The sequence below is a fragment of the Pteropus medius genome, unplaced genomic scaffold (genome assembly GCF_902729225.1).
Source record: "Pteropus medius unplaced genomic scaffold, Ma_sr-lr_union100, whole genome shotgun sequence".
In the NCBI taxonomy this organism is placed as follows: Eukaryota; Metazoa; Chordata; class Mammalia; order Chiroptera; family Pteropodidae; genus Pteropus; species Pteropus medius.
The window spans coordinates 6,041,402-6,052,803 of NW_024344374.1; the positions used below are offsets into that span (position 1 = coordinate 6,041,402).

Sequence of the window (11,402 nt, forward strand, 5' to 3'; positions counted from 1 at the left end):
ATCTTAAAAAACATCGTTTCCTATATTTTGTATGATTTTTTTTTTTATTCTGGTGATATTGGTTAATGAAATCCAGTAACTTTCGGGCATACAATTCAACAGTAAGGCATAAGTTTTGGGCATACAATTCAACAGTAAGGCATATATGTGTGTATGATTTTTTTAAATCATTTCAGATGTGAGAGTAAATCCAGTCTCTGTCTCTTCATCTTGTCCAAAAGTTGCAGTCCTGTGGGATGGGAGGGGGGACACCAGGGTTTTTTTTTTTGATACTTACATAAGGACAGAGACAAGACTGCACGCTCTTTGTAGTGGCCAAACCCTGGAAACAACCCAAATGTCTATCAACAGAAAGTAGATAAAGTGTGGTCTGTTAATACAAGGAATACTCTGCTGTAATGAGAGGAAGTGAACTATAACTCAGTGTAACCACCAAGGTGAATCTCACAAACATGATGTGAAGTAAAAGAAACCGGGCCCGAAGGAGTACGTCCTATAGGATTCCATTTAGATACAATTTTAAAGCTGGCAAAATTAGCCTGTGGTGTTAGAAGTCAGGGTGGTGGTTACCCTTGAGGGGAGTAGATGGAAGAAGGGGACATGAAGGAGTCCTTGGGTTCTGGTGACATTCTTGTTTCTTCATCTGGGTACTGGTTACATGGATGTTTCATTTTTGAGAAAATTCGTTGAGCTCTATACTTATATGTAACTTTACTATGTGTATGTAATGCATCCGGTATTAAAGGTGCTCTCCCAGTCCCCTTTCCCCCAAAAGGTCAGGGCCATAAGCCAAACGCTTGATAGGAAGTTTGAACTGGATTCCCAGTATAGAACCTGAAACTGAGAAACTTCTATACCCAGGATCCTGGAAGAAAGCAAAACACATGGTCTAGGCTACGGGTAGAAATGGGCACCCACCAGGAATCCTGTGCAACATGTGGGTGCAGTCAGCTCAAGTTCACGCCATCTAGGTAATGCAGAAACCATGGCTTGAAACCACTGTGTTAGGACCCTGTCAGAGCCACTCATAAAACCAGGCCACTTGGAGGATTCTACCACTGAGGCCACTTTTGAGCTACCAGTAAGGGGTTCTGTGATCAGTTCTCTTCACCATAAACCTGGAGAGGGCGTCATTGTTGTTGGCGAGTCACAGAGTCTTTGATAAAGTACTGCATTCTTGATGTGAAAAGCTCTTCAAAGCATAGGGAGGCATCGCCGTATTAGCATTTAAAGTAAAACGTCTTAATAAAGAGGTGGAAGAAGGGAGAAATATGATCAGCACCTGACTATTTAGCACTGTTTAAATTATCCTTGTTTTTAATCTAAAGCCTTGCCAAATGCAGTGTGTCTGTGAGCCAGGTTTCTCTGAGATTGGTCATCGCCTCACGTGCGTGTTTCGATAGAGTTTAATAGCACGTAGTGATCACGCAACAAGACCAAGAAATAAAAATTTCTGGGATTTTAGGCCTTTTATTCTGTCCTCCATGTCTCAGACTCTTTCATGATTTCAGTGTCTTTGCCTCTCCTCCTCTTTGTGCTGCATTCTGGATAATTTCTTCAAATCTGGTTCCACTTCTCTAGTTCTCTCTTAAAAACTGTGTATACACAACCTTCTGTTTTACCTGTCTGTTGAGTTCCTAATATCAGTGATCATAATTTTCATTTCTAGACATTGTGTTTTTCTTTTCATATATTTGTGGTCACATATGATGGTCTCTGTCATTCCACCTCTTGGGATTTGTTCAACCAACACAGGTAGTTTGCTTTCTGGGTTCCAAACGCATGTGATTAGGTGTTCTCCAGAGAGAATTTTTCCTTTTATTTCCTTTACTCGCGATGAATCCAAGATAGGCAGCATCCCCATCTTCCCTCTGTGGGCCAGGATTTCCTACTTTGCCCTTCAGCGATTCCATATTTATAAAAGGTTCTATGAACAGATTTTCTATGACTCTTGTGTCAGGTTTGTCACCATCTCTAGGTCATCAGGGCCGACAGATGGCCCCAGGGCAAGCAGTGTCTCCAGCACTCACTCACTCAGAGATTTCTCCTCATTTCTGTCCTGGGAGGCTTTCGTTTATTTTCCTAACAGTTCAATTGTGTATTTAAAAACATGCTTTTAGTGCACTTATATTAAAAAGGAGGGGATAAACTTATAAACATTATGTAAGGATTTCTATACATGTATGTATATGTTTTGGTTTGTATACATGCATTTTAAAAAATCTCTAGAAGAGTAGATAAGACTCTAATCATGCTGGGGAGGTGGTGATAGGAATGAGGCGGAATGGGGGACAGGGAGACAATATATTAATGAACATCTTAATATATTTTATGATGTGAATCATGTGGTTATATTACCTGTTCAATCAAGTATATAATCTTGAAGTACTGTACTCGGTGGGTTTCTCTAGACATCTAGTCTGCTCTTTTGTTAGAAATGGAATAGTGGTCATTTTTGTGGTTATATGAATTTTAGATCGTGGTTTAATCTCTGTCCAGCCTTCTAGATAAACTCTGTAGATCAGTGTATTCCAACCTATCTATGACAAAGGATCAGTCCTTTAAAATTTTCCAATCCATCATGGACTAATACTGTGGTAAACTACAATAAAAATAAATTACTGGTCATGCGCCCAGATATCGTGGCAATATTAAATGGCTATTAAAACTTCGCAGCATTTTCTCTCGGTTTCTTCTCATCACTGACAAGTATAAAGCAGCTCGTGGACTGGACCACACTGAGCAGCACTGCTGTAGATGGTGCTCCGTTGTTTTCTGGCTTTTGGCATGTTGATTGGAAATTGATACACTGTCTTTTAAATTTCTTGTTGGTTTAAAATTGTTTTCTATTGTGGGTAACCTGTTTTCTTTCTATAAAGATGTTTGTACAGCCTTACCTGAAACATTGTTTACTGCTCTGCCTTAATTAGCTAGGAGTGAGCCTGTGGCTGACTGCTCTGGGTGATAGTACTGGTGTACTTCAGAAGTCATTCATAGATTAATAGTGTATTGATGCTGGTGTTTTCTTCATCTTCTAGAAGGTCTCATTGGTTGGTTTTCATGCTGCTAAGTCAGGACTGTCATCTGGCTGCCAGCAATGGTAAGATGCCATTGAGTTCAGATGTGTTGAAATGTGAAAGAACTTGTGTCTTAAGATATCTTGCAGATGTCCCATGTTTGTTCTGGCCTCTTTTTGAGTGCTTGGAGATGCTTACGAGAAGGGGGAAGGAAGCCTTTGGTGATTTCCTTTAGAAACTTCACTACTCTGCTGAAGGCATCTCATCTCTTTATGGTGTCAGCAGCCTGACATTAACTGGGTTACATTGTCTCTTCCCTCACTGGCATGACTTCCCTCTTAAGCCCTGTGCGTGCAGCACTCTTGGCGTGGACCAGCACTGAGAACCTTGGCAAACTTATCTGTGAGTTGCTGGCACTGGTATATTTTCCAGTGTCATTCATAGACAATTTTCTCATCGTTGAGATTTCTTTTTTCTCACGTTCAACTTCCCCCTGTTCCACCCCTGCCATTTGGAACTTGTGAATAGTGGGAGTTTACTAGTTATCCCATTTTCTTGCTTGCCATGCACGAGGCTTCGTACTTCTTTCAGTTATGTGTTATCTGGGCCGTTTGTAAAGGAAATTTCTCAAATTTTTCTGGTTATTCTTCCGTATTTTTCTAGTGCAGATAGGGATTTCCCCCCGCTTCCCCCACCGTTTTTATAGTTCTTTGGCCAGTTTGATGGCAGTTTGGGAGGAAGGATAGTTAATGTGTGGGCTCTAATGCTGTCTTTCATTTTTTCACCAGGTATTTATTGAACGTCTTGCTCTATGCCCAGCATAGTTCTAGGCACCGAGAGTACAGCAGTAGACAATAGTCTTTAGTCTGGCCTTCACTGGACTATTCCTTCTGCTTAATTCCGGTTTTCCTAAACTTGAACCTTACTAGGTTCTGCTTTTCTTCGTTTTCAGATCCCCTTTAGAAAGATATCAATTAAGAAATATTTTAACTTCCACCTTAGCAATTTATTGACAACTCTGTACATACTATACATAGATTTGGCACTAATATATTCTCCAGAAATAACGTATATATCTTTTGCTTTTTAGCCGATTACACCTCAACAAGAAGGCAACGGACAAACAGCCATATAGCAAGCTCCCAGGTGTGTCTCTTCTGAAACCACTGAAAGGGGTGGACCCTAACCTCATCAACAACTTGGAAACATTCTTTGAGTTGGATTATCCCAAAGTGAGTACCGTGTTGTCCTCCTCAGAAATGGGCTAGACTATGTTTTTGTTTTTGTGTTTTCCCCCTCATTATGTCAGCCTCATAAAATGTATGTTGTAGTAGCAGTAGTCACAGAAATGGAGTTGAAGAAGGGGTGTAAATTCCTTTTCTAACCGCTTCTGTGTCCGTCTGAATTAGAAGTCCCTGAATAAACCTCCTGGAACTCAGACAGTATTAAGTGCCTGGTGGTTTGAATATAAAAATCTTATTCCACAAGAGTCGCATGTGAACAGTAGAAGAGGAGTCGGTGAGAGTGAAAAAGCAGAGCTCAGTGTCCCGAACTGGGGTGCAGGACAGCTAGAACTCAGTGGAATGCCCCTGAGAACCCGGCTTTGCGCCAGGAATGTTAGTGGTAAGGTAGGGCTTTGTCCGACGTAATTTTTAATTTCTTTGTTTTTCTGGGTTTTACTACATAATTGTATTGCTCACCTCATTTATTTACATAATTTGTAGATCTATAAACTCAGTGTACTTTCTTCATTGGAGAACTTCTAGTTTCCTGAGTTGAGAGTATTCTTTTTATCTCTTCCCTTTAGTTTCTTAGGAGAACTTAATAGTTCTTGATGTTAGTAGTTTACTGTTGCTTTTTAAATTACCTGTTTGAGACAGTGCTTTTGAAAGGGCGTTCTGGTGGAGGTAGATACTTCTAAGAAGGTTGTGTCTTTAAATTTCTACCTGCTTGATTTTCAGTCCTGCTTAGTTTTTCTTCCGTTGTCTCTATTCACTTGTCTCAGTTTTTACCCTTATTGCCTCAGTTTTTTAATAGTTTTTGCCACTTGGAGACTCTTTCTCTGATTTCTTTAGGACAGTGTTGCCCAAGTAGTTAGAAGGAAGGTGAGATATACACACCACACGTCTCATGATGAACAGTTTTCATGGTCTTTTTTCTTTTAGCCTTTATTTTTCTCAGTAGCACCAGTGAAAGGAATAGCGAAGACAGATGTGATAGCCTTAATCCAGGTCTTATTAAGTATGTAGACATGAATATCATTCAGTTATTTTTTAATGTTGTTGTTATATTATCACTTTCAGAGTTTTGGAGTCTAGGTGTTTGAAGCTAATATGGAGCAAAAAGTTATATTCCAGTTTGTGTGTGTTGATATATATAATGAATAATTTTAGAGAGCCGAATTACATGCATGTATTAATCTAGCTGATAAATTAAATATGTAATTTAAAAGAATAAGATATGTACCTGATTTAAAATTTTTAATTTTAATTTTTAAATTAAATATATTGGGGTAACATTTGTTAATAATGTTACATAAGTTTCAGGTGTATAATTCTATAATACATCATCTATATATTCCACTGTGTGCTCATCACCCAAAATCTAGTCTCCTTCCATCACCATATTTCTGACCCCCTTTACCTTCTTCATCCTCCCCCAATCCCCTTCCCTTCTGGTAACCACCATACTGTTGTCTGTGTCTGTGAGTTTGTTTGTCTGTTGCTTTTTGTTTTATATCCCACAAATGAGCGAAATCATGAATCTTATCCTTTTCTATCTGACTTATTTTATTTAGCACGCTAGTGTTGTCACAAATGGCAATATTTCATCTTATTTTATGGCTGAGTTGTACTTGATTTTTTTCAAAATAAAAATGCAAAGGGTGGCCTTTTATAATTGAGGAAGAATCATATAAATAAAATTAATTGTAAAAAAAGGCTTTGCAGTGAGAAAAATGGAAAATTTTCAAGCCCCATTGTATACATATAATTAGCCCCATTTCAGTTAGCCCCATTATATAAATAGATGCAAAGGAGAATTAACTTTTATGAATGCAAGAATATTTTCACTTATTATGAGTGAATCTCAGAGCATAGGTTAGAATCATATGCATTTATTCTTGTGAAACATAATCTCACTTTTCAGTTTTTTACCCATCATTCTACCCTTTCCCCTTTTCCCACTCGACTGCTCTTAAAACCTAGTTATGGAATTTTTATGTTGCAGCTCTTATGATAGCCATGGAATTTAAAGGGTTGCGGAAGTTAGTGTGGGTTTTATTTGTAGAAAGTTTTAAAAAATTACTCCAGGAACATACGTAGCCATTAATTATGAACGGTTAAGATAGAATCAGTCATTGATTTCTTCTTCTAAATGAAGGTTTACAATTTGGGATTATCTCAAGAGCTCTAGTTATCACTTAGTTCTTTTTCCATTTAAATTATGTCATCAAGGCATTTAAATTGGTTGAGAAAGCAATTTTGATACTTTTTATAAAACAAGGAGCAGTATATGCAAGAGATTATTTTTAGTTTTTCTAGCTCACAATTTTATTTTCTAATTATAAAAGTAAACTACAACGTCCCTAATATTAACACCATATACTTCTCAAAAATTTTTTTAGTATAACCTAGTAGAGCTTTTTTTCCTTCCTATTGAGTAAATTTCTAGTATTCTATTTTACAAAGTTTTCTCCTGCTGGGGAAAAAGGTTAAGATTAGCTTTATAATTATATTTTATGAGATTGTATTGCTAATAAACATTTTTTTCACTATATTCAGTCATACCTGACATAGCATAAATTATAAAAACATTAAAGAAACTGTTATGTTTGGCAAAACAAAGAGCACTTTAGAGCAAGCCTGGCTGAGCAGCTCATTATAGTAGGGAAGCTAACTGTTACTACTACCGTTTTGAATCAGGTAAACTGGGAGGTTGGCTGATACTTTATGGGACTTAGAGTCAACCCTTTGGGAAATTTCAGGAGTCTGGCAAGTGTGGTGCCCTTCCTATTCTCAGGTTTTTACCTGATCTCTGTAAACGAGGTAGCTGTAAAGTTGGTTTCAGTACCTCTTGAGTGGCACTTTGGTCAGTCATTGTTAAAAGTAGATAATGGATAGAATATGTAATAGGTAGAAAGAAGGAGGAAGGTATACGTTGTTTTCTCTACTATTTAATTATTGAGAAAACATTTTCTTCACTTGTAAAAAACAGTTTTAACTTTATTACCTTCTTCATGGACCTTAGTCCTGGCTCTTTTGTGCTCAGTCACTAATTTCTATATTGCCAGTTTTTGCTGAGATATACTATATATTAGAGAAACAGGAATTAATTATTTTGCTCAAGGGCACTGTTAACATTTTATTTCCACTTTTTACTTGTGTATACTTACCCGTGGAAGTAAATAAAATAGCCTTCCCTTTACCTGAATTAGTCCCTGTGTTAAACACTTAAAAAGTGTGTCCTTAGCTCTTTTTATGTTTTAGAACATGTAACTTTGTTATTTTTGCATGTCCATGTTAACTTCCCTCCTTTGCTTAAAAATGTTCAACCTGTTTTAGAAAGAAGATTAGCAGGAAATTTGTCATTGAGTCAGCATGAATTTATTACCGCTTTTGAAAAAAAGAACTATTTAGAATGCGTATCTCACAAAATACTAGAGTAGCCTTTGTATGTGAAAGGAAACACTTTTTAAAAATTTAGTAGTTTACTAAATGGTAACTTAGATCTGGTTTTGTAAATCTGGTTTTATAAGTCTGGTTAAATGTCAAAATCACCCTAAAGATTCTGATTCAAAAGGCTAAGACTAGGGCCCGGTATTCTCTTTTTAAAATAAATGTCCCAGAGTTGCTTTGACACAGCCAGTTAAGTGCTAAGAAATGACTTCCTTAATTTACTATCAAAGAGTAAACAGCACTGGGCAAAATAAAATCCTGAGTATTTTCATAGTTAAAAGGCTAAGCATGTTTTTCAGAGTGATACATTTTGAATCAAATTCTATTTTATTTCAAAAGTTATTATACAACAGAAGTCTAATATTGCTTTATCCTTTTCGGGTGAAGAGTTTGGGAAAGCCCTTTAAATTTATCATAACGGGATGTAGTATGTAATTTATAGCACCTTTATGAAATAATATTACATTCAGAAACAAAGTGCTAGAGAATGGAGGGTGTGATTATTTTGGTTGCTTTCTATGTTGCTCTTACACTGCTAGGTACCCTGTGTGCATTTAGTAAATCTTCAGCAGTGTAGGGCATGGAGAGAAGCTTGAGATCCAATTTAACTACTAGGTCCTGCCTCTCTGGGGATGGCAAGACTTCAGCTGTGGGTGCTTGCCCATCTCTTCATCATCTCTCCTGCTTACAAACAGGTGCCTGTTCTGGAGAAGCTGCTCTAGGTTAAAGGCAACACTAAATATCATAAGTGTTTGCATCCATTAGGAATACTCTCAACTTTTAAATTTTGTACAGTTGCTTGTTTTTCTTAATGCTTTTTGATAAATCAGTAAATATTAATAAGTGCTGCTTTTTGTAAAAGGGGTTAATTTACATAAAATATGTTTTTTGACTAGTATGAAGTACTCCTTTGTGTGCAAGATCATGATGATCCAGCCATTGATGTATGTAAGAAGCTTCTTGGAAAATATCCAAATGTTGATGCTAGATTGTTTATAGGTAAGCAACAAGTTCTACAATAACCGTTTTGCTTTAGCAGTATTAGCCTTCAGTAATCTTTGCATTAAACTATAGATTAAAGTGTTAGCCACCCACTGAAGTTATTGGCATGCTTGCTTTATGCATGTTTATTGGAGTAGTGCAAGGTGTTTATATCCTTAGGAGAAAACTTAAGTTATAAAAACAAAGAGGTTTTTTTCATATTTGGAATTAACAAATAATGCAAAAAAAATTACCCCAAATTATATTTACTCATATTTTCACTGTGTGTGGCCTTTTCTGTATCTCATTGACTGTAATTATGAGTGAGTTATAGAATTTACTTTTATTTTATTGCAAAAAATATTTATCTAAAAGCTTATAGGCTTATTCTAAAGACTTTAAAATAGTGATTCATATTTACCATTAATACAAGAACTTAAGAATTAGAAAACAAACTAATACATTTTCAAAGATAAGTAATATAATGTTTTTTGAGACTGGGCAATTTTTTATAAATATGTTATGAATAACAAGGAATGTAAAATATAATTTTAAAGTATGTCATTTAAATTATTAAATATGCAAATACTTTTCACTTCTCTCTACCATGTCTAGATACATGGTAGAAAGAAGTAAAAATATTTTCAGTGTTGCATGAATTTTTCACCGCTGTACCTTTAAATTTTTAGGTGGCAAAAAAGTTGGCATTAATCCTAAAATTAATAATCTAATGCCAGGATATGAAGTTGCAAAGTATGACCTTATCTGGATTTGTGATAGTGGAATAAGAGGTAAGGTTTCCTTATTTATTTTATAAAACTATTCATTTGATGAAAAAATCCCAAAAGCAATCTGAAAATAAATTTTTCTGAAAATAAATTTTTGTTTGCCTAATAAATTCATTTCATTATTGTTTCATGGTTATATGTCAAGTTATATAAGATTTTGACTTTTTTTTATGCTAACCTGGAATGTTAACATGTATAAAAACATTTTCGATTTGAAGAGAAAATTCCAAACATTTAAGAAGTATAGTCCTGATCCTTTAAACAGTCTATGAGTTTTTTCGTAGATGTAAATTTTGCCTTGTTCATGTGACACTTACCTTTTACTTTAATCTGTTGGTGGCATGCATAATATGCTGTCTCACACAAAGGGACAGAAATTAATAGGTGAATATTTTACTAGAACACATTCATGGCTTTTTACTTAGGTGGTTTTAACAAAAACATCTTTTATGTACTGAAATTATAACTTGTATTTTTAAATGTTTATACTTAAAATAATTTCAACGTTCTGTAATATTCTGTTATATTCTGAGTATACCAGGTTTCTCAATCTCAACACTACTGGATATCTTTGTCATTGAGGCTATCTGCAGAATGTTTAGCAGCATCCCTGGCCTCTACCCACTAGATGCCCGTGGCATCCCTTTCTCAGTTGTGACAACCAGAAATATCTCTAAATAGTGCCAGTTGAGAACCACTGCCCTAAAATATGTGTATTTAAGGTCCAAATACACTTTTATACAGTAAATTTAGTTCTTAAAGACTTGAAGGAAATAACAATGAAGTCATGTAAAATATGTTTGTTGTTTGAAGATGGGGTAATGATTTAAATTTTTTTTATTAGCCTGAAATGCAAATTTGAAAATTAATAGAGGCGTGGCACTCCTAATCTATCAGGATCTTTACAAATCTGTCAATTCATTGTCAGAGATTATGTTCATTCTTCACAGTGGCTATCTTAAATTATTTACTGTCATATATTTATTACGTTCTCAGTGCACTGAATGTCTGTCAGGTATATCATTTGATTCCCATTCCCAGTTTTATAAGATAGGGTATCTCAAACCCTCCAAGAAAGTGGAGGCTCACTTCCTACGGTTGAAGAATAGAGGAGCCAGCATAAGTACTGAGGTCCTTTGACCTCGGCTCCTGTAGCTTTCCTACCAGGACACATTGTCCATTATTCTGGTTTGGAGGTTCTAAAATGGGGAGAGTAACGTTTCAAGGGTATCCTGCCTCTGGTACAGATTAGGTATATACTGACCTGAAAATTATGTGTAGAGTAAATTAGCTTATCATAGACTATGCTTTTTTGAAATTTTGTATTCTACTCAGAAGGGCGTTTGAGCTTCATTTTATTAGGTCCAAATGTAAAAAAAAAAAAAAAATGCTTTTCTTAATCATTTAATAACAACTCACAAAACACACTTTACATTAGTGGGTACTTTACTAAAAAGAAATTTTTCTCTCTTTCTCTTGTCACCTTTTTGTCTATTTTATTCTAGTAATTCCAGACACACTCACTGACATGGTTAACCAAATGACAGAGAAAGTAGGCCTGGTTCATGGGCTGCCTTATGTAGCAGACAGACAGGGCTTTGCCGCCACATTGGAACAGGTAAGTGTGATGGTCATAAATAATATTCTTGTTATCAGATTCCTAATCTTCCAAAAGCCTGAGACTATTGTGAGAGTCGGGATGACATTTTGGACAGGACCAATTGTCCGCTAACCGAATTTTTGTTTTGAAAAGAAACCCTAGGTAGTTACATTAAAATAAAAAACTTTGTATTCTTATACTCCACTTTGCATTTTTGTTTTCGAAATATTCGTGTGGCTTTATATGCTAATGATAAACATCTCCCAGATAATACCCATTCCCTTAGGTTAGGTTTAATATGCCACAGAGTGAATGGAAATAGTCCAGAGGGATTATCCCA

The 11,402-nt window shown here is 35.9% G+C and overlaps 1 protein-coding gene across 1 annotated transcript in view; it reads left to right on the top strand.

The window, feature by feature from the left end:
- Window positions 1-11,402, top strand: part of UGCG (UDP-glucose ceramide glucosyltransferase) — a 30,066-nt gene that overhangs the window by 12,719 nt on the left and 5,945 nt on the right. Inside the window, exons 2-5 of the mRNA XM_039870740.1 lie at window positions 4,108-4,249; window positions 8,590-8,692; window positions 9,364-9,465; window positions 10,968-11,080. Coding sequence (XP_039726674.1) covers window positions 4,108-4,249; window positions 8,590-8,692; window positions 9,364-9,465; window positions 10,968-11,080 — 460 coding nt within the window. The remainder of the gene's footprint in view (window positions 1-4,107; window positions 4,250-8,589; window positions 8,693-9,363; window positions 9,466-10,967; window positions 11,081-11,402) is intronic.